The sequence below is a fragment of the Lactuca virosa genome, chromosome 4 (genome assembly GCF_052849685.1).
Source record: "Lactuca virosa cultivar CGN04683 chromosome 4, Lactuca_virosa_CGN04683_v6, whole genome shotgun sequence".
Taxonomy (NCBI): domain Eukaryota; kingdom Viridiplantae; phylum Streptophyta; class Magnoliopsida; order Asterales; family Asteraceae; genus Lactuca; species Lactuca virosa.
This window is the reverse complement of record NC_136429.1, coordinates 6409275-6432902: the sequence shown is the minus strand read 5'-3', so window position 1 is coordinate 6432902 and position 23628 is coordinate 6409275. Positions and strand designations below refer to the sequence as shown.

The 23628-nt window shown below is 36.2% G+C and overlaps 2 protein-coding genes across 3 annotated transcripts; both read left to right on the top strand.

The window, feature by feature from the left end:
• Positions 1 to 11898: 11898 nt before the first annotated feature.
• On the top strand, positions 11899 to 17702 carry LOC145169237 (RUN/FYVE domain protein). 2 transcript variants are annotated; one of them, XM_079087806.1, is made up of 6 exons: positions 11899 to 12931; positions 13039 to 13147; positions 13235 to 13355; positions 13466 to 14188; positions 15173 to 16508; positions 16894 to 17702. In XM_079087806.1, exons 1-6 carry the CDS (start codon positions 12736 to 12738, stop codon positions 17310 to 17312), a joined length of 2904 nt encoding a protein of 967 aa, XP_078943932.1. In that variant the 5' UTR covers positions 11899 to 12735; the 3' UTR covers positions 17313 to 17702. The 2 variants fall into 2 exon arrangements, with proteins under 2 accessions (XP_078943932.1, XP_078943931.1); XM_079087805.1 differs by having other exon boundaries at positions 16885 to 17702.
• Positions 17703 to 18008: 306 nt separating this feature from the next.
• Positions 18009 to 23102, top strand: LOC145169236 (DEAD/DEAH box RNA helicase family protein). The gene is made up of 19 exons (XM_079087804.1): positions 18009 to 19494; positions 19581 to 19634; positions 19706 to 19818; positions 19896 to 20108; positions 20187 to 20265; positions 20348 to 20401; positions 20491 to 20565; positions 20698 to 20751; positions 20845 to 20889; positions 20970 to 21064; positions 21164 to 21299; positions 21406 to 21504; positions 21632 to 21687; positions 21757 to 21859; positions 21932 to 22060; positions 22154 to 22323; positions 22440 to 22464; positions 22535 to 22650; positions 22737 to 23102. Exons 1-19 carry the CDS (start codon positions 18067 to 18069, stop codon positions 22822 to 22824), a joined length of 3132 nt encoding a protein of 1043 aa, XP_078943930.1. The 5' UTR covers positions 18009 to 18066; the 3' UTR covers positions 22825 to 23102.
• Positions 23103 to 23628: the final 526 nt, after the last annotated feature.

Here is a 23628-nt window from a genome sequence, read left to right as displayed (position 1 = left end):
AATATGATAATAATGCAAGAATAATGGAATATAACTAAGCTAAATACATGCATAAAAGGGACTAAAAGTTGTGCAAAAAGGTGCACAAAATGCACCTAACAAATCTCCTCAAGCTTAGACCTTTCTTGTCCTTAAGAAAGAACAAGAAACAGATAAAACAGGACGATTTCTAGATGACAAAAAGAAACTTAGAACAAAAAGGGACGGGAAGGTCCTAAGGACTAGGAATGAATGCATGCAATGCAAACCATGAAAAAGGAAAAGAAAAATATGTACAGAAGCACTAAAGAAACAAAATGTATCAAAAAGAAATTTAAGGTACAAGTAAATAATCTATATAAGTACGATCAGACTTTACATCAATATAGCTCCAATCATTAATACCTAGGCAACCATCATGCTTCGTTCCATATATCACAGACTCCCAAAGTGAGGAAGACCTGAAACGGTGTAACCCAATAATCCAACCCTAGTTTTATTAAAACTTTATACCTTACTAAGCTTTATGGGCAAAAATAACATAGTCCGGATCTCATGTCCTTAAGACTAGATGGCCAAGAATCAGAATCGACGCATCCTTAAGAACCCGTCACGGCGAATCAGCTTTCGCTGAAACAGTGAGCCCACCCGAAGGGGCCCAGCTCCTATGCTTTCACTTTTTCGAGAGCCACAAGTATCATATCACATAGTTCTTCATTCGTCAGATCTGACTTTGAATTGACTTTTGATTTGATTGAACTTTGATTTGTACTTCGTTTTGAACTTGGATTCTTCAATCTTTATTTTTGGAATTTCTTGAGATTTCTTCATTTTGGCACTTGAAATTCTGATTTGGGTACTAGATATGACAGTTGTACCCTTCCTTCTTTCTTGACTGTGTGGATCTGATACTTAAGCTCTCTGTTACCGCGGGGGTAACGCGTGTCAACAAATAGGTCCGTGTTCTGTGGGTCTAGAGTTGTCGATAAAGATTCTTTTTATACATTCAGAAGCAAATCATCCTAGAGCTGTTATTACCGCCCAAAAAATGTTTCAATATAAATTCTTTTTATTATCTAAGGCTAGAGTCTCGAATTACGGTGTTTGGGTCCCCTAGTTATGACAGTTGATTCTACACTTCCGGTAACTATCCGGTTGCTTCGGTATTTTTTTTTTCATTTTGATTTTTCGTTTTCCCACTTCATGGAGCACTTGTATGTAAAGAGTTTCATCATCTCGTACACCTTTTTTTTTTTGATAAATATGCATGCAAATGATGAAATGCAAAAACTTGAAATAAAAATAAAAATAAAAATGTTTTTGGGTTTTATAAATGCAGAATGAAAGAAAAAGGAAATATATATATATATATATATATATATATGATGCTATATATGTATATATATATATGATGCATGGATGCATGAATGCATGAACCTAATGTGACTCTACCCCTCCCCAAGCTTAAAGATAAGCATCGTCCCCGATGCTTGAAGAGGGCGGAACAACCTAAAACGGAGGAGGAGGATAATAACCGGAATTTCGGGTCCAAGCCCAAAAATCTTCCTCATGTTTGCGTTGACGCTCTTGATCCCGAGCGTACTGGGTAGTGAAGGAAGAGACACTCTGAGTGAGGCTTGCAATATCTTGCTGGTAGGTGTCGAGGTGGGTATGGATTGACTGGAATTCATCCATATACTGTTGATGATAAGACGAGGGCGCAACATAATGGGATGAGTTGGCACCACCGTTGGGAGGAGCATGGTGGGGCTCCTCCTCCTCTTCATCATCATCATCACCGCCTTCCTCGTTTTATTAACTTTGCTCATCTACCTCAGTGGAGTATGAGTAGGGGAAGATGTATGGCATGATTTGCCAATCGGTCATGTGAATGGGGTTTTGGAGATCAAGAATGCCTTTGTTTTCTGGTGTGATGAGGAGCTTTGGATCATGATTTTGACCCACGGTCCAGTGGTGTGTGCCATCCGCTGCCGAACGGAATAGTCTCATGGACTCAAGGACAACAGTGGTTAGATAAGGCTCACCCGGCAGTGGCTGGTGGGGACCGGGGTATGGGGCTCGGACTTGGGCGCTCTTGGAAAGCATGCTGACAATACCCCCGCAATAAATCCTTCCCGATCGGGATGTGCTCAGGCGGATGAGTTTGTGGCACAAAAATTGACCATAATGAGGAACGAGGTTGTCCTCGAGATGAGACATTGCATAAAGGATTTTGAGCTCTAGTGCGCTGATGGTGCTTCGCTCCTTTCTAGGGGCGACGAGCGAAGCAATGATTCTATGGGCCACCTTCATCACGGGATGGATAAGTGATGAGGCTTTAGCAGCGCTAGAGACGTATGGGTGTTAATGGGTGAGTTGGGTCCACCATGTCAAATCAAAGTATCCTTGAATTGGGTCAGTGGGGCCAAATGTGTTTTCAGTTGGGGCCCCAACAATGGCATTAATTTGATCCAAGGAAATCTCATAATCTTGATTCATGAGACGGAAGTAGAGGATCCCATGGTCCAAATAAACCGAGGATAGAAACTCAGCTGTTGGGACTTTGTAACTCAGTTCGTGGACCCTCAATAACCCGTGCCATCCTATGTTGCGAAACAGGGTTTGGACTTGTTTATAAATGTGCAATTCTTTAAGGGATGGCACATGCGCAAACTTTTGGATGACATGACCTCGCTGAAGGAATGACTCAAATTTGCCCTCTTGAATTGGGCCAAGACACACGACACCACCATGAGCCGGGTTGGGTTGTGGTGATGGGGACCTAGGTGGAGGTGATGGGGATGGGGACCTAGGACTACTACGGCGGGCGGATGATTTGGTGCGTCTAAGCCTTTTAGAAGGTTCACCTTCCATAGTCAATTTGGGACATATTAAAAATCAACCGGTCAATAAGTCAAAAGAAGTCAACTGTTGACGGGTCCAGTCAACACGAATTCAACCACCAAAATTTCGCGGGAAATTTGGTTTTGAATGATTTCCTATTGAGAATCAAGTCCAATTTGACCACAATTGCAAGCAATTTGACTCAAGAACACAAATCTCACAAGTGAAGAGTTGGAAGGAATTTACCGAATTGTGCGTGGGATTGTGTTGTTCTTGATGTGAAAGACCTTCTTCAACCTCCCCAAGCTTGCCCTTTTGAAGATTAAGACACAAAAACACCAAAATCATATGAGATTTTCGGATCTAGGGTTTGTCAAAACCCCCAAATCCACCATTAGAATGCAAGAAAATGATGTTTAGGATGGAGAAGATGAAGTATAGATGATAAAAATCAAACCTTTTTGGAGATGCAAGCCAAAATCTTGTAGAAATGGAAAGGTTTTGATGAAAATCGGACCTAGGATTTTTGTTGGGAGAGAGGGGCTGTTATGAAGTGATTGTGGGGGTAAATGAGGTAAAGTCCCGATTTTTTTCATTAAAAACCACCAGGCCTGCTGCGCGAACACGACCCGTGTTCCCACAGGCCAAATTGACACGCCCCGTGTTGGGGGTTTTTATGCTGACTGAAGCACGAACACGACCCGTGTTGAGCATAAGGCAAAACTCAACATGACCCGTGTTGCTCTTTGTATGGGTCAAGGTCAATTTTTTATGAACACGACCCGTGTTCACTTTGGGCCAAAATCCAACACGACCCGTGTTGGTCTCTGGATGAAAAATGGAAATTTTTTCATGAACACGGCCCGTGTTCAATTTAGGCCAAGTGGGACACGACCCGTGTTGGGATTTGGATGCTATTCCCCACTTTTTTGAACTTAAAAATTCCCTCTCTTTGAAATGAAATGCTTTTGCATCCCAAGGTCCCTTTTTTGGTTTGAAAACAATGACAAAACACATTTGGAACATTAAAAACCATAAAAATGCAAAGAACGAAATGTTTTAAAGAAAAATAACGAAAATACCCCCGGGTTGCCTCCCGGTTAGCCGCCCTTGTTTTAAGTCATTGGCTCGACTTTGCCCCCGAATATGCTTCGTTCTAAGTATGTGGGCCTCTCCAACACATCAATCTTCTTGCCACCTCCTTCAACGGAACCTTCAACCTTCCTTTGGCTTTCTTTTTGCGCATAAACCAAAAAGAACTTAACCCTTTAATATTAGAGATTGTCCACTCAATCCTTTTTGGTATTTGTTCAGCAGGGTTATCAACTCACTCTCTTCCTTCTTCGATAATTTATTTGAGTTGATGACTGGTTGAGTGCTCTCTTTCTCGACATGTATTAGCTTTAAAGGGTCTGATGGAGTTTTTGCTCCTGAATCTTGTGCTTGCTCCACCGGTGGAAGGAATTTGGCTTTGGTGGTAGGTGGCTTGGGTTTCATATCACCAGTCCTCATATGCTTCTTGTCATCAATAAACTCCAAAATCTCCAGCACCTCATTATTCATATCAAACTCCTTTGCAATCTCCTTGGCTTTGTCCCTGTCTAGTTTTTGTGACAAAACTAACTCTAGAAATTCATTGTTAGACAAATTTAAGCCCTTTTTAGTTGAGGGCTGGATCAAATTCACAAGATTGACAGATTGAACCTCGGAAGGAACCTTTTTTCTTCATGAACATTGAAGTTGATAACTTCACCATCAAATTCCATACTCAAAGTTCCATTGTAGACATCAATTTTTGTTTTAGAAGTTTTAAGAAAAGGTCTACCCAAAAGTATGGAACTTGAACTTGGAGAGTCATCATCTCCCATATCTAAGACATAAAAATCAGCCGGGAAGACAAATTCATCGACTTGCACTAACACGTCCTCTAATACTCCCTTTGGGTGTACCAAATACCGGTTAGCAAGTTGGATGATCTCACCGGTTTTGCTCAATGTTCCTACACCAATTGATTTGAAAAGAGAATATGGTAGGACATTTACGGATGCACCTAGATCAAGCATAGCTCGGGGTACATAAAGATTCCCCAACTTGTAAGGCACGGTAAAGACACCGGGATCCTTGCACTTCGAGGGCATCCTCTTTTGCAAAACCGCGGATACATGCTCCCCAACTGTTACGACTTGATTTCCTTTTAATTTCTTTTTAGATACACAAAGATCCTTAAGGAACCTTGCGTATCTAGGTACCTGCTTGATGGCCTCGAGGAGTGGAATGTTGATTTGAACTTTTTTGAATATTTGCATGATCTCACTTTCCTCCCGTTCTTTCTTCGTGCTCTTTAATCTTTCGGGAAATGGAGCAGGTGTGGCTTTAGACTCAGTGATGAAGGGCTTCTTTTCGATTGTTTTCTCTTCCTCCTTCTCTTCTTTGGTTGCCTCTTCGACCACTATTTCTTCTTCCTTTTGATCAACCGACATTTTTGGACCATCATTAAGGTATGTTCATTCGATTTAAGCTTGATAGAGTTGCTTAGATAGAATTATATCATGCCATACGTATTTTGGTTCAATCTCTTGTCTCAATTCGATCTAACCGGTAGCAAGTTGACAATGATTTTTAAGAAACGTTTTTGTAAATAATGGCTTGAATTCAAACTGTTTTGGAACATAAATTGATAGTTGTTTATGGATAATTGTTAGTAAATGGTGGAGACAGATGGTGGCAAATTTTATAAAATTAATTAATATTATCTTAAGTGAAGTCGAAACTTCAATAGTTTAAAAATGCCAGAGAATAAGTTTTCTCGGGTAAAGAAGAAGATGAATTCGGGTATTGTGAAATTGATTTTAGGTAAATGGGTCAAGGGTCAAACCAATTAAGTTTTCTTTTACAAAAAGTGAAAACTAATTGTTTTTCAATGGGAATGGTGATTTAAGTTCGGACCCACTGTTAATATATTTTTAGCTGATTCCAAACTCAAATACGTATCATTTTCCCAAGTAACTACAATACATTTAAGCCCCTAAACTTTCAATTTTATTTATTTTTGGCTATAATTCAAAGATATCAAAAATTACATGTCTAGCCCTTGAATTTTATAACTTTTTGATTATTTAAAGTTAGAGATTTAATATATCTCTATTTTAGCCCCGAACTTTGTATTTTAAGATGTAAAACTATTTATAAATTTAACGAAAGGTGCCATAAAATATTTCAACTTTGAGTTATTAATTAATTTATGTACTTATTTTTTGAATATTTTTGGAAGAGTATTACATTATAATTGTTAATAATCGGTTGAATGAGACATGATGATGGTTGAACCAAAATGAACTCATAGGATGTTTTCCTAGGATGGTTGCCTTAGAAAACTTATTGGTGGAATGTAGGGAGCAAGTAACATGACAAGACTCGGTTAAAAACTAACATCAACGAGGTGAGTTTTTCGTGTTCTGTGGTTGCTCGCACATAAATGTTTATCATGTGGTTTATATGCGGTTTTTCAATTATTTATTTGAAATATATTTTATGATAAGTATGATTGTGTGCAGATGTTATTTTGAGTTGTTTATCTATTGCGCGTTTGTTTTGGGTGACATGTTTAGTGGGAACGGGTGAGGTGTTTAATCGCTGCGAGCATGACGGATGTGTGTGATCGGCGGGAATGAAAATTGAGAATTATACTCATTTCCTTGGATATTAAAAATACTTGAGTACAATGGATGATGAGTTGTGTCAAGGAGAAGGGAAATGAACCTTTGGTTCTTTCTCTGGATAATTAATCGTTACCCTAAATTATTTCATCGGGTGATATATTTGTTGTATGATTTATTGAAGATATATGATAAAACTATATGTTTTTTTAAGTGATGGACATGTATGTGCAACACGAACTCACTAGGCCCTAGGCTTACCCATTTAGAAACTTTAAATGTGCGCAACCCAGAAAATTATTTAGCAAGTGGAAGTAGGAAGGCCAAGGAGAAGGATTTATCTACAAGACAACAAAGGAGTTCTGCAAAGACGTAACACCCGTAGTTGTTCACTTGAAGATTTTATTTTATTTTATTTTGCTTCCGCTATAATTTATTCTATAAGTAAGTTCGTAATTGATCTTGGGAGATGTTAGAACGATTATTTGTCATTTAATCGATATTTGAAAATTGGGGTGTTACACAAACTATGCTTTAACCCACAAGTTTTAACTTATATTCTTATAAAATTTATAACATCTTTTCTTTTACAAAATAAAACACCAAAATAACACAACTATATATATTAACTTCAATTCTAAAAGAATATTTCAATTATATTTCTTATTTAAACTTCAATTACATATGAGTTCTAACATAATAGTATCTACTTTACTTCTAACAAAATATTTCAACACAAGTATAAACATGTTACTGTAATTCTAACAAAGTAGTATGTAGTTTACCTTAACATATTCTGATAGAATTTTCCCAAATAGTTCAACATATCAAAACCCCTACCGAGTGAGTTGGTCCTGAAATAAAACACAAACCCAATAAATATCTAAAAAAGATACAACAGTAATAATATTGAACCCAAAAATAAAGGCCTAACAGAATAAAAGACATTATGTGAGAATGTCAACCAAAACCTCATTTACACCAAAACCTTCTCTACTGAGTGAGTTGGAATGAGATATTTTCAATTCAATGAAATATCATTCTTGGGTAGAAACTACTTGGCCCTTTTTAAATTTAAAAAATTACCTCATTTACACCAAAACCTTCTCTTTTTGACATTATATCAAACACTTGGAAGACATATAATCAATTTTTTTAAATAGTCAAAAACTTGTTGATAGGTATGAGCATATCTGCATATGCTTCTATTATAGACAGTAAAGAGCATGAAAGTTGCATATGAAATTATAGGAATTAAAGGATTATACCAACCTATGCCTATTTGTATTATTTATATTCACTTGTTATATAAACGACTTAATATAATAAAAGAAGTACAGAACATGAAAGTTGTATATACTTGCTTGGTCTAAAAGAGAAAATGTACTTCAATATTCACATATAGCAATTCAAAAAATAAATGTCTTCTGTAATAATCAAGTTTCTTCTAATTTAAGATTTCAAACCTCCTTCCAATATGGTTAATTCTTCATTAATCTGATTCGTTTCAAACACAAACAATAAAGTAAGATTATTTCAATATTTTTCTTAGGATTCAAGCTCTAAAACGAAATAAGACAGGTGTGATTCCATTATTGAGTTCTCAGAATTAGAAATTTGTAATCATACAAACAAATTGCGAAATAAACCAAAACCGAAAATAAAGGAAAGTAAAACTTATATATATATATATATATATATATATATATATATATATATATATATATATATATAAGTTAATAACCCTTGGAAGTTACGATTACAAAGTTAATTAAACTTTCATAGTAAAGACTCAAAATTATTAATCAATTATTTTGAATAAATTATTAATTAATAGATATTTTTTTAGCTGTATAAAGTTATAATCGTTGATTTAAATACATGCATGAAATTATATCACCTTATAATCTATATTAATTTTATTTTAATTTTTATTATAATGTTATTAGTTTAATATAATTAGAGTGAGAAATTTAAAATTTGAAATGAAGAATCAATAGGTTGATAAGTGGCATGATATTAATTTGGAGACTTACTAGAGTGACACAAGGCAAAATGAGAGTAAACATATTCTTTTATTATATATATATATATATATATATATATATATATATATATATATATATATATATATATATATATATATATATATAGCGTGCCCCTGACGCTAGCCAAGAGTCATGCCAGAGACACCACTAGGAGGGCCGCACGGTTGGATCGTCCCAGCCGGCTGCCCCAACAAAGTCTCAGGCCCGCGAGTGTCTATCCAGCAGAACGTTCGTGCAGGAGCCGAGTCCTTGACACTGTCTACTCCACGTCAAAACCAACGACTTCATATGACAAGGAGTAAGCTCAAAGCATTACCACTTGAACCAATCGTTAGCTCTGACAGACAAATGAGCACAATTAGCCAATCAGCGCGCCTGATCCTGTTGGATCTAATGCCCTTGTCCCATGTATGGACTAACAGGAGACCTCAGTATAAAAGGTATCCTCCGCCACTCGGAAAAGTAAGCTATCTCTCTCAGACTCTTACACCCACTCTCAGATAATCCACTGACTTGATTGTCATAGCATTTTCCTAGGATCACCACCCAGAGAATGGCTGACGACCTTGTTTCTTGTTGTGATCTCGCATACCATAGTGAAGCAAGAAGACTCTTTCACTAGGAGCAGCGGAACGAGGTCACATCATATGGCGCCATCCATGGGACTCGAACCTAATTCTTAGGATATTATATCACTAACGAAGGGATCCAACCAATCCATACTAAAGTAGAGGAGTTAATGAGAAGAAATCGTCACATACCTTAAGGGACGTCCAAGGTTTAAATGACAAATTGACTGCATTGAGCCGATTCATTTCCAAGTCGGCAGAGAAGGCTATCCCATTGTTCCAAACACTCAAAGAATGCATCGAAAATATTAACTTCCATTGGACACCAGAGGCCGGAGCAACACTCCAACGCCTGAAGGAATCCATGCACACGCTCCCTACACTTGCTAGACCCATCCCGGGGGAAACACTCCAAGTATACCTATCCATGTCTGACGAGGCCATATAATTAGTACTGGCGGTAGAGAGGTAGGGGAAGCAGCTCCCGATCTATTTCGTTAGTCGAGCCATTCAAGGCCCGAAAGTCATTTACCCCATCTATGAGAAACTGGAGCTAACACTCATTTACGTCCCCCTACGCATGCGGCGATATTTTCAAGTACATCAGATAGAAGTGTTAACAAGCTGCCCAATCAAGCAGGTACTCCTTAATCCATAAACCTCAGGATGTTTAACTAAATGGGAAATAGAGTTAGGAGAGCATGATATCGACTATTGTCCATGCACGAGCGTTAAGGGGCAAGAGTTAGCCGATTTTCTACTAAAAAACCAGGAGACCCATGTCGTTTAAAATTATTAGGAGTTAACGGTACTTATATGTGTATCATAGGCAAGGAGGTGTAAGGACTGTCTACCTCAAAGTGAAGTATTTGTGTCTATGCAATCAAGGCGATTTTATTAGAGCACATGTCGTTTAAAATTATTCTCGATGTGTTCCTTTTTCTTAAAAGTTGATTTCAATGTGCTATACATGCTACTTGTTGCATCATGAAAACTATTTTGAAAAGTTTCTTTTTATTTGATTAAGTTGCATACTTTATAAAATTATTTAAGCATCCTATATGTGCATTTCATATTAAGATGGGTTAGACTTGAGATGATACGCGAATACCTAAAGCTTTATCTTAATGTTGAGAGTGGTTAGATTTCTAGATAATCACCATTATGCGCACCGAGGTTAGCTACCATTTGTGTGGTGCATGTGTCATGGTCCACATGTCACATAGTGAGATGTTATGTTGGAAGTGTTGTACATATTGAGTTTTGTTAATAGCTTTGTATGACGGGTTATCATGCTATGTTGGGATAATTGTACACAATTAATTCCATGTTATGTGGAGCTACATACCTTATAGTATCATGTTGACCATTTAGACAATGAAACAAACTGAGATGTACATTTGAAATGGGATTAAAAGCATATGCATTGCATTCCTTCTAATGTTTTGAAATTGGCAATGTTGTTATGTTTTCTTAAGTGTATAAACATATATATTAACAAAGCTACCATAAAAGGTATTCCGATTATATGTTGATTTTAAACTATTTGTCGAGGTCTAACTTTGAGCATGGATGATCACCATCATCATTTGCTCTTGAAAAAGTTAACCTTAGGTCTTCACACAAGGCATTCTCATATCTTACAATATATTTTGACATGTTGCTCAAGTTAGAGATAAAGGATACTTGTATATTTAAAAGATGATATTAAATGTAACGTTAGACATTTACTTTTGTTTGAGGTTGATTGTAATATACTCGCTATGTTTTGAACTAAACCTGAGATGTGACATTACTTTAAGTGAATTAGATGCTTAATGTAGTACTTAGTCTTAAACTGTAGTACTCTAAGTGTGTAGCTTCTAAACGTTTGATTATCATATTAGACATATCAATTTAGACTTCCTAAAAAACGGTGAACATTAGAAGTACACATGTTGTGACAAGAGAAGAAAACATTGATGAGATCAATACTAAGATGCAATCGACACCTAATATATGGATAGTTTTAAATCTATGATGCAAGAGATGCTAACCCAACATGAAGTCAATATACTTGGTCGAGTGCAAGAAATGCTAACACAATGAAATCCTGAATGTCAATTCAAAATTTATTTTTTTATCGGTTGGACTTGGTGGTTATTCTGCAAAAAAAATATTTATTTTTTTAAATACATATTACGTTATGATTAGTTTAACTAATTTGATATATTTTCACAAACCAAGTAGTACAATTTTTTAGAGCAATGTTTAAGATTTTACCGTAACTTATGCCTATAGAAAATGATAAATTATTCTTAGAAATTACATATATTTTGTCAAAAGTTTCACATAAAATGCTTACAAATCATAGTGGAAATCAACATTCAATGGTATGTAATAAATTCATAATAAAGAACATAATTCCTCCACATTAAAACTTGACTTGTCTATGAATTGATCATTTATCCCTAACCTTGTATCTTGTTGGATGCACATGGGTGACTTAATTAGGCTGTTTAGCTTGAACAAACAGATTGCATTTCTCTACAGTCTAGATACATTATTGTCGTAGTTAATGATAGGGGAAGAACATAATAACTTCAACTAAAAGAACTACTTCACATTTTCTGATTCTGTTTTCTTCTTCTAACCTAATCATAAGGTTCGCTGACATTCTCTCTCTAAATATTAAAATATTATATATTTGGGTATAATATTTAACTTATGTGAAAATTACGTTTGTTGTATAAACTGATAAATAAAAATAAAACATAAATATCTATATATGATTTTACAACTTGACTAAAATTAAAAGTAAAGATACGATAGAAGTAGAACAACTAACATGGTGAACCAAGAGGCAGAAAGAACTAAAGCAAAATACCTTTTTTATCTCTTGATGATCAGAATCCATAAAGAAACTAAAGCCTGTTGTTGTTACAGTGGTTGGATGATGAACACCTGCTCCTCTTCTGCTACCTTCTTCTCTAATTCCTCTCACCATTTCACTTTATCCTTGCATACTCCACCTCATTTCACGTGAATACAGACCATGCTTTCTTTCATTAGGGTTCTTTCTCAATACTTATTGCTCTTTTGATTTAATTCCACCGACAGCTTCCCTGATCCACCAATTTCCTACCGGATCCGACTAATTATTCCGTTTCTAACCTGAGGTTCTCTACAATTTGGTGTTTAATCGGTTTGGTTCGACAAGTGTTCGTCGACATAACTTTTGACTTCGGTACGGGTAAGTTAACGATATTTTTACTTGCAATTCTGTGTTGGAAGAGGATTTTTGAGTTGGAATTGCTTGGACCTAGCTCAATTGGGGGTTCGTTTTCTTCGTAACGTTATTGGGATACTTTAATTTGAAAATTAGGGTTTATGAAGTCAATGATATGTATAGAGTTGGTGGGATGAGGATAACCACTATACGAGCTAAATTGTATTTATGGGAGCTCGCATAATGTTAAACAATGCGCACATTTTGTTCTCGTGGATGGAATTATGTTAAGCTTTCTGCTTAGTTATCACATCCTTGAATTTATCGGGGGAGTTTCTAGGGTTTTCGTCAGCATCCATTGTCCGGTTTGAAGATATTTTGCTGGAATTGGAGTTATATGGGAAGATATTTGTGGTAGCCGTGGACGAAGAATGCCTCCTTCACCTGCAATGAGATGTTCTCCTGGTAGAGAACCAAGAGCTGATAATCACAAGAGAGGACGCAGTCTTGAAAGTGGAGTACCTTTGAAACAGAGAGACGATGATCTTGCTTTGTTTAATGAGGTGCAAAACAGAGAAAGAGATAACTTCTTGCTTCAGGGAGACGATGATTTTGAAGACATTTTCGGTAATATTTTATGCTTATTTGGTTTCCAGATTACAAATTTCCTTGAAAAAGGAAAGTAATGATAAACGATGTTGGTTACCAAGTCTGATTGTATGCATTTCGTGCAGCGAATAAGTTGCGCCACTTTTCAGATTACAAACTTGGGATCAACATTCCTGCTAGAGGAGAAAGCAGTGACCTCCTCCATGCAGAAGATGAGAAGAATGATTATGAATGGTTGGTAGTCATTTGTTTTTGTACCCTAAATTCCAAATTGGTTAGTTTCTTAGTTATCTCGTGACTGATTTCTTTCATGAAATGTAGGTTAATAACTCCTCCTGAGACACCTCTGTTTCCCTCATTGGACGATGAAGCACCACAATTTAATCTTGCACAAAGGGGTAGAACTCGAACTCAACCAATATCAATCTCCAGATCACCAACAGTAAGTCATATCTATATATATCTTTGGAGCTATAATCATATTCTTTCCTTTTTACTCTGGTAAGCTATATATATATATTGTGTTTCTTATTGACTTAATTTATATTTTAGATGGAGAAAGGGCGTAGAAGTAGTAGAGGAAGTGCAAGTCCAAATCGCGTGAGCCTCTCTCCTCGATCTCATAACAGCACATTTGAAGGCAGACATCGAGCATCTTCAGCAGCCAGTGCTAGTCCACCTGCTACTTTAAGGCATAATAATAATACCCCTCCAGCTTATAGCCATAGATCACCTCCACCATCTCGCAAGCCCTCATCACCGGTCCCACGGGCTTCCACACCCCCTCCTCCACGAAGATTAAGCACAGGTTCTACTAATGGCACCACAACTACTACAAAGGGTATAAGAGGAAATTCAGCTTCACCAAAAGTAAAGGCGTGGCAATCCAGCATTCCTGGTTTTTCCACTGAGGTCCCACCCAATCTAAGAACCTCATTGGCTGATCGACCGGCTTCGTATGTACGTGGGTCCTCACCGGCTTCTAGAAGTAGCAGACAATCAATGTCGCCTACTGCTTCTAGAAGCATTGGGTCCTCCCATAGTCATGAAAGAGATAGGTTTAGCTCACATAGTAAAGGCTCGGTTGGGTCTTCTGCTGAGGATGACATGGAATCGCTTTCGTCTGTTCTTGTAGTTGTTGGACGCCCAAATTCTAGAAGAGTTGGTGTCGGTGGGTTTCAGAATAATAAAGCTTCACCTTCCAAAAAGCCGATTAGAACAATTTCTTCTAGTTCAGCTCCCAAGAGATCCTTCGACCTTGCACTAAGACAAATGGTATGTTATTATCTATTTCTTTAATCAATTTCATAAATATTTCTTTAAAACATAATAGGTCAACTAGGGGTGTAAGACTAGTTTTACTATACCTTTTGGTAACCAGTTTTGTTGCAGGTAGTATCAAATTGATTTAGACAACTAAATAATCAGATTATTAAATGCATAAGTAGGTTACTAAAACACTTGAAACTAATTATCAATCTTTACTCTTTACCCTTTATGTGTGTTGCTGAGAATAGCAATGTACTCTACTCTCACTATCAAAATGGACAATGAGCTTTACTTTTTAGCTTTTACCAATAATAGCAACATACTTACATTTCTTTACCGATTATAGCAATATACTTTGTTTTTACCTATAACGGCAATATACTTACGTTTTGCTAACAATATGGGCATTGTATTTTATTTGATATTGCTATTATTATTTGTTAGTAAAGAATATAAGTACATTTCTATTACGAGTAAAGGATTACAAGTACATTGCTATTATGTGTAAAGAAAATTTTGAGTAAATTACAGAGTACTAGCTGATTTTTGCAATTTTAGTCCCAAAAAGTTGTCTTTGCAATTTTGGTCCTCATGTCAGGTTCATGTGACGCACTTTTCCCCTTGGTATAGCTGAATTTTGCAAATTTGGTCCTAAAATATAGTCATTTTCTTGGAACAGGGACCAAAAACATCAAAAAAAAAAAACCTCATATTAGTACCAAAATTGCAAGAGAAAACTTATTGGACCAAAATTTTAAAAATCAGCTATACTCAGGGACCAAAAATGTAATTTACTTGAAAACTTAAATATGTTGCTATTATGAGATACATATTGCTATTATAGGTAAAAAGACATTATGGGTAAAAACTAAAGTCCATTGCCTATGTTGGTAAAAAGAGTAAAAATGCTTGTATTTCCTGCAATTTGCGAATAGAATTAGAAGTTTTCTTTTTGTTTTGAGTGTTGAATATTTTGGTGTTTGTTTGTAGGATCATAGAAAAGGACAAAATATGTTCAGACCCCTTCTCTCGAGTGTCCCGAGTTCAACTTTTCATGCTGGAATTGCAACTTCCCCTTATCATCCTGTGATATCTAGGAACTCCTCTGTCACAACTAGTAGTAATGCAAGTTCTGGGGTGGCAATAAGTGGTGCACATGATCCCGATCACGAGGCTAGCCAGGATGATGCAACTAGCGGATATGTCAAGGTGCAAGATGATGATCATGATGTTGATGTTGATGTTGATGCTGATGATGAAGTGTTTATGATCGAGAAAGATGATGGAAATGATTCAGTTTTGGACAATTCAAGAAATATCATAGATCTTGATCCTGCAACTTTAACAACAATTGATGATGTCTCAGATATCAGTACACAAAAGGAGATGTTAATTTGTTCAAAATGTGGTTGTGGGTACTCTCCTATTGGACAAGTAGAAAAGGACACAAATCTTTGTGAAAATTGCATGGAATCGAATTCATCTTTGACCATCATTGACCCAGTAGTGGTTTCAGGGCCTGAACCCGAGTCGACTGCTATTGAGCCTCAAATGGCTGTGGTGGAATCTCTACAAGCTATGGCTAATGATTTAGTCAAAGATGGTCAAAGTGAGGGGAATGTTGAGTTTTCGAATTCAAAGGTTGAATCTTTAGAAGGTGCGGGTATTTCGATACTGTTGAAAAGGTCAAGTAGTATAAAGGGTGGTGCGGTTGTCCGGAACACAAACTTTTCAGCAAGTAGCATTTCGTATGATGATTTTTCTTATGTTAGAGACACTACAAATAGCATGAGAAGTGTATCTGCCACATCTTCTGTTGACTTTGGTCAAGGTCAAAGTAGACAATCGGATACCCGTTTTCAACGTCAATCAAGCATCACCAAATCTGAAATCGAACACTCAAAGCACCAGAGAAGTGGATCATCATTGTCTGGAACTTCTAGCCATGTTTTCCATCCTTCAAGCCTTGGAACAAGCACACTTGATTCATCTGGGAAAGATGTTCAAGAAAACAATGAAGAGGAAAATGACAATGTTGATTCTGGGGAATCTTTATTGACTAATATCTTGAAAGATGAAGAAGAGAGTGTTGGATTTCAGAACGCTGAAGATTTGGGAGATGATGATACAGCTCTTGATGCTTGTAATGATGACGCTGATGCTGCAGAAGTTCCATTGGATGTGATTTTAGAAGGAGAATCGGCTTCTCCTTCAAAATGTGATGTTTCACAAAATTCAATGAGCAGCATTGAAGAATTGCCGGAAGATGTAACGCTTTCTGCTGAGGACTTTGGGACAACTTCTAATCACACAAGCAACGTTATTGGTACGTGTTTTATAAATAATATATATATATATATATATATATATATATATATATATATATATATATATTTAAAATCTTATACATAATGCATTTGGCAATAGTTAAATGGCTAAATCGATAAAAAGTAAAAAAAAAATATTGTGTTTTTGTGTATTTCAACCTTTTATAAAACTGGATAATTGGAAAAAATGATTTTTTTTAGAAGGTGAAAAAATATAAATCCTATTGTATTGGTTGGACTTGGACATGAATTTGGCCCATATCTGAAAAGCAAAAAGCAAAAGTAAAATGTAAATTTGGCAAAAAGTTAAAGTAAAGTTATTTTTTTGTAATTATGAAACACGCCGACATGCATGGCAATGATGCTAAGTTTTAGTGATGGCAGGGGAATCCATAGTATTGATTGAAGAGGAAGGAGGACCCAAAGGAAGAAGCTTGACACTAGAAGAAGCAACAGACACGATACTCTTTTGCAGCTCAATAGTCCATAACCTGGCCCACAATGCTGCAACCATAGCCATAGACAAGCAAGACCCATCTTGGCCACTCATTCCAGCCACACGCAAATCCCATCTCAATGAACCCGACTCTCATACCCGCAACACAACCAAACGCTCATCAAAATCTCAAAAATCCAGACACAAAAAGGACACAGAAACCGACCCCACAAAATCCCCCAACACCACTGAAAAAAACCAAGGTAAAATCGATCAGCACAAAACCCGTATTGTTGGGGTTCGGGACAATGGGGAGAGTAAAAAACCTCCGTTGCTGGAATCTAAATGCAACTGCACAATAATGTGAAATAATAGCTATCACTATTGCAGTGAAAGCTGTACATTCCCATGCACTTGTCCTGTTCTTGGGGTTTTATTTTATTTTTTGGGTTCCACTTCATTTGTTGCAACTGTAACTTGTAAGCAATATTTGTAAAGGGTGGGTTTAAAGTTTAATTTGGTAGGTTGACGATAGTATTCTATTCTTGTATCCGGGTATTAGTGTTATCCGTATACATATAAAACAAACAACAAGCCCTGTCATTCTTTTTTTTTTTTTTTTTTCTACGATTGTTGATTGTTGCGATATGTTATTTGGGTTTGTACATGTGGAATGTGCTTCGTCGTTGCTCTCCTGTTTCAGGGCTGTTTTTGTAATTTTAATTTTATTGCGATGAAAGTATTAATAATTTTTTAATTCTTTTGTTTTTGTTCTTATGAGTCGATTTTCAATCACGTTAACTTATTTGCCATTTTGTCGTGTATATTGCTGTTGTCATTTCTCAAAGCACGTTAACAAAATATAAATATAATGTAACTGGTGTAATCATTTAAAAAAACAAATTTCATATATCCATTTATATATCCTGCGTAAAATCTGGTTTTTGATAAAAATTAATTTCATACATCATGGATATTAAAAGTGTACGTTTTCACCTGTGTACAGTATTTTAATGCGGATGAATTAAAAATTAAAATTTTCCCTCAATCAGACAAGGCGGGAAAACATGAGCCCCTGATCTATTTAGTTCTCTCTTCTCTTCTTCCGGCGCCGTTATCCGATGGATAACTCTGATTCAGACTCCGGTGGATCTCACATCTCGTCCACGCCTCCTCGTCAACCATATCAGCCTCCTCTCCATCGCCGACCGCCACCGCAGGCACCACATACTCTTCTCTTTTCTGGTAACCAACAAAAAAACCCCAAATCGAAAACCAAATCCGGTTTCTCCCGGCCAATTTTGAGAATTAAACCATCCACCAAGAAGACTAAGCTCCCGCCTTCGAAATCTACACTTAAAACCGATGGAACTGACCCGATTCAAAGCCCCACTCCATCCGCTATGCGTACTCCTGATGTTGACCCACCGCTTCAAACCCGCCGGTCCTCCGGTGGTGATTCGTTGGATACTATTGCTCCGACTGAGACTCTTTCAGCTGAGCTACCATCTAACATTCACCGGTCCTCCGGTTGTCCTTCGTCGGATACTATTGGTCCCATTGAGATTCTTCCAGCTGAACTACCGTTTAAAATTCACCGGTCATCCGGTTGTGATTCGTTTGCTACTATTCGTCAGGGTGAGAATCTTCTAGCTCGTAGCTCACGCTTCGCGTCAATTTATAAGAACCGTAAGCTTTGCTTGAACTTAGAATCAACCGAAAAAGGAATTGATCATGGTTTGGAAGCCAAAATCGGAGTTAGTGAAAGCCAAGTCGGAGATGCTACTGTCATAGACTCGGAAACAATTGTGAAGGAGCATCCGAATTTGATTGGGAGTTATACTTCTCGATTGGAACATCCGAATACGCCCGACCCTACGTGTGTAAATGAAACCCTAGGTCGAGATGTTAATGCTAGAGATTCAGGGAAAGTTGTGAAGAGGCATCCTAACTTGATTCCGAGCGGTGTTTACCCCAAGGAGCAGGTGAGCAAGCCTAAACTTGTAAATGAAGGGAATTTTGTGAGATTGAACATCAATGGTCATGGGGGACGCAAGAAGTATGCAAACAGAGTTAGAAAAAAGAATCCGAATGCTTATAATTCAAGTCGCAAGTCTTACAAGAGAATCAAACGAAAACGGAAAGGTGGAGGTGAAGGAGAAGAGGAGCAGAGTTTCTGTGAAGAAGAAGTTTTTCCATTGGAGGAAGATGAAGAGACTGAAACGAGACTTGATTCAGAAGTGATTGAGCAGGCTGTGCTGAATGTTCGACATGATCCATCTGATGAGAATCTAATCAAGTTGTTGAAGCTTACTTATGGGTATGATTCTTTTAGGGTTGGGCAATTGGAAGCTATTAGATTTATACTTTCTGGGAAATCAAGTATGGTGATTTTGCCAACTGGAGCTGGAAAGTCACTATGTTATCAGTTGCCTGCTATGGTTCTACAGGGAATGACACTTGTCATTAGTCCATTGGTGTCACTTATGTTCGATCAACTCAAACAGCTGCCGCCAGTGATTCCAGGTGGTTTATTATGTAGCAGTCAGGTATTATCTCTGTGTATATACATTCTGATCTTTCATTTCAATTCATAATTTCACATGTCTGATTGTTGTTTATACTATTGTTGTAGACACTAGAAGAGAGTGCACAAACACTTAGGCGGGTTCAAGAAGGAGCCTTGAAGGTGAGTTCATCAATGATTCTTACTGAGTTGAAATCTTTTTGAACATGTACATTGATCTATTTGTGTTTCAGGTCCTTTTTGTTTCTCCAGAGAGATTACTAAATGCAGAATTTACATCTATATTTTCTACAACTTCACTCATCTCACTAGTTGTGATTGATGAAGCCCACTGTATTTCTGAATGGTGAGTTGCTGTAGTTGCTTATTTCATTTCATCACTTTTTAGCTTCTATCCCACATCACATTAATGCAAGTACACAGGTCACATAATTTCCGTCCTTCATATATGAGGCTTAGAGCATCCATACTTGGTTATAGTCTTGGAGTAAACTGCTTTCTTGCAATGACAGCAACTGCAACTACCAAAACCATGCATGATGTGATGCACTCCCTTGAGATTCCTCCTACAAATCTTGTTCAAACAGAACAAACCAGGGACAACTTGCAACTGTCTGTATCATTGAGTGAAAATAGGCAAGTGAAAAATGCTTTTACTAGATCCCAGTTTTAGAAAGAAAGATGTTCATGATCCTAATCTGTCAATTAATTCAGGATGAAGGATCTGATGACATTACTCAAGGCTTCACCTTACACAGAGGTTAAAAGCATTATAATTTACTGCAAATATCAGGTATGTGTCAGTGTCATGTATGCAACATGTTTACAACCGAAAATGAAAATTTAAATTTGAAAATTCTGAATTTTAATTGCAGTGGGAAACAGATACAATCAGCAAGGTTTTATGTGATAGCAATATCCGAGCAAAGGTAAACAAATTGGCATTAGTGATTAGACATATATCATATAATATTTTGATGATTTCAATATGATGATACTAACAAGAAGTTGGCATTAGAGTTATCATAGTGGGATCCCTGCTAAAGACCGAAGGCGTGCACAAGAGCAGTTCTGTTTAAACAAGATACGCGTGGTACATAAATCTTTCATGTTTTTTTTTTTTTTTTTTTTTTAAATAACTTCTAAACCTTTCATTTTAATGAAAGTAGATTAAATCCAATATTTCATTATTTCTCACAAATTTTTTTTTCTTCTTGTCTATAAGATTGTTGCAACTGTGGCCTTTGGAATGGGGCTTGATAAAAGTGATGTTGGTGCTGTAAGAACAAATCTTTATTATTTTCATTATTCTTTTTTCTCTTTGTTTTAAAGTGTAATTTATAATTTGAAAACAAATAACTATCTGTTACAGGTAATTCACTACAGTTTGCCTGAAAGCTTGGAAGAATACGTTCAGGTTTATCTCATATAACTAACTATTTATCAAATATCAATCAGTTAGAATTTTGATTTAAGAAAAATATTTAATCTTTATAGGAAATTGGACGTGCTGGACGTGATGGGCGATTATCTCATTGTCATCTCTTTTTCGATGACACAACATACTTTAAGCTAAGGAGTCTCATGTACAGGTATAACTTTTTGCAAGCTTTCAGTTCACATCCAATAAGTTTTCTTCTGTAAAAAAGAGATATTTAATCTTTACCATATGTGATATGTCTTTGCTGCAGTGATGGAGTAGATCAATACACTGTAAATAAATTCCTCTCTCAAGTTTTCACTGGGGATTCACATTCACATTCGAAAGGAAGGATTTGCTCAATAGTCAAGGAATCAGCATCTCGGAAATTTGACATGAAAGAAGAGGTCTGGTCTTTTTACCTCATTAATATGGTAATTAATACAAGTTGTAAAGGGTTTTAAATTCTACACTAACAGTGTTGTCAGTTGTGTGTATCTTTGATTGTTTCAGGTGATTCTGACTATCTTAACTCGCTTGGAGTTAGCTGAAGAGCAGTACTTGCGTTTACTTCCCCAAATAAATGTCACATGTGTTGTAAATTTTCATATGGTGGGTGTGGGTCTCCTACTTAACTGCCACATCATACTCTCTCCCCTTTGACTTTCATTATAGTAGTATACTTGACTTATGGGTTATGTGGTTGATCTGTGTTTGGCAATTTTGTTGATGAATATAGACATCTCCAGCATTGCTTGCTTCGAAGGACACTGTGATCAATGCAATTTTGAAAAAGTGAGTATTTAGTAAGGCTGTTATGAAATTATGCATATTAATAGACTAATAAAACAGAATATGATTCAGGTCTGAAATAAAAGATGGACAATATGTGTTTGACATACCAACTGTGGCATCTAGCATTGGAGTTGAAGCTTCTACCATTTCTAATCAGTTGCACATTTTGAAGGTTTGTTTGGTTTAGTTTTTTCATGTGTTTATGAATTTTTTTTTTTTTAGATTCACTGCCTTTTGCTTTTAGGCCAAGGGAGAAATCACATATGAACTCAAGGATCCAGCTTATTGTTACACAATCTTAAATTTCCCAAAAGATATATGTTCCTTGGCAACAGATCTGGCTGAATGGTTATCAGAAGTTGAGAGTTGCAAGGTAAATTACAAAAAAACACTATTCATATGAGATATTTGTGGTGTTCTCATCTTATTATTATTTTTTGTATTTGCAAACAATTAATTGACACAGGTGCGAAAAATAGACGCGATGTTTAATGCTGCAGTCTTTGCAGTGAAAACGTGTGATAGAACAAAGGGTTGCACTAATTCCCAACACACCGCCTGCTTACAAAAAAAGATCTTGGATTACTTCAATGCAGATAATGACAATAATATCCCAAATAAAATGGGCCAAGCCAGGTCAGCTTTACAAATTGCAAACACATACATAATAATATTAATCCCTTAATCCGTTTTTTCATTTTCTATACTAATTCTATTATTTACCGACTCACATCAAATTTGTGTCTATACAGCCGGTTTTTAAAAGCAGATATCAAGGTAACACATTTCAAATGATATTTTATTATATTATTTTATTTAATAACTTGATTTTTGGTGGGTGTTGTAGGTGTTTCTACAGAGCAACTCACACACCAAATTTACCCCTCGTGCCATTGCTAGGATAATGCATGGTATAGCAAGTCCATCATTTCCTTCTTCAACTTGGTCTAAAACTCATTTCTGGTAAGCTTCACATTATGTTACAATGTTTTTTTTTTTTTAACAATTTCTTTGACATTTCTACATTAATTAAGGATTTTTTTTTTCAGGGGGAGATATATTGAAACAAACTTTAATGTTATAATGGAAGCAGCAAAAGCTCAACTGATTGATTCTGCAGGAAAATCTGCCGTTTAAATGTTTTGCTTCACGGAATATTATTATTGGCCCTTTGTCTTTGTTTTTAACTTTATAGATCTAGATCTACACACTTACCTTGTTATCTTGTTCCTGTAGCTACAGTTTGAGTACTCGAAGCCCTTTAGATAGTTGCTCTGTTATAGATTATGACAAATGTATAGCATACAAATCTTTTGTTACTTTCTTCTTGGACTTTTTCTTTCTCCTTCATAAAATAAAGACATGTTCGTTGTTGTAAAACTATTTGACATATAATTATGTCTGCTATTCTCAAAGTTGCATTTATGATAGTAACGGGACCTTTGCTGTGAAATTCTTACCTTTTAAGAGCATCCCCAACTCACTCTCATTTTTCATTTTCCCCCATTCTTCTCTAACCCTCCCCTATTTTGGGGGACATGAATAGTATTACACCAAATATGGTGTTATACTATTCATTTCTTTTAAAATGGGGATGAACTTTGCGTTGTTGGTTTTAGTCATTTTGTTTATATATTTATACATTTTTTAGTTTATTTTTATCTACTAATTATAATTTAAATGTAATATTTAATACTTATAATATTTTGTTATATATTAAATTATATTAATTAATTATAAATATAAACTTTGTTTTTTGTTCATCATATTCATATAAAAAATTAAATACATATTGAAATTAAAAAAAAACGATAATGTATTGTATAAAAGCTTGTAAGTGTGTTATAAATATAATCTTACAATACATTGGAAGAATAGAATATTCTATGCACTCAAAGGCGTGAATTGGTTTTTTTGGGGACCATATCAAGCAAATCCTCA

Bases quoted from the DNA above. Each gene is read 5' to 3' on its own strand.
- LOC145169237 (XM_079087805.1), top strand. From the start codon at position 12,736: ATGCCTCCTTCACCTGCAATGAGATGTTCTCCTGGTAGAGAACCAAGA. The intron at 13,356-13,465 runs GTAAGTCATATC...TTTATATTTTAG, and splicing joins CAATCTCCAGATCACCAACA to ATGGAGAAAGGGCGTAGAAG. The intron at 14,189-15,172 runs GTATGTTATTAT...GTTTGTTTGTAG, and splicing joins ACCTTGCACTAAGACAAATG to GATCATAGAAAAGGACAAAA.
- LOC145169236 (XM_079087804.1), top strand. From the start codon at position 18,067: ATGGATAACTCTGATTCAGACTCCGGTGGATCTCACATCTCGTCCACG. The intron at 20,752-20,844 runs GTAAGAACAAAT...TATCTGTTACAG, and splicing joins ATAAAAGTGATGTTGGTGCT to GTAATTCACTACAGTTTGCC. The intron at 21,300-21,405 runs GTCTGGTCTTTT...TGATTGTTTCAG, and splicing joins AATTTGACATGAAAGAAGAG to GTGATTCTGACTATCTTAAC.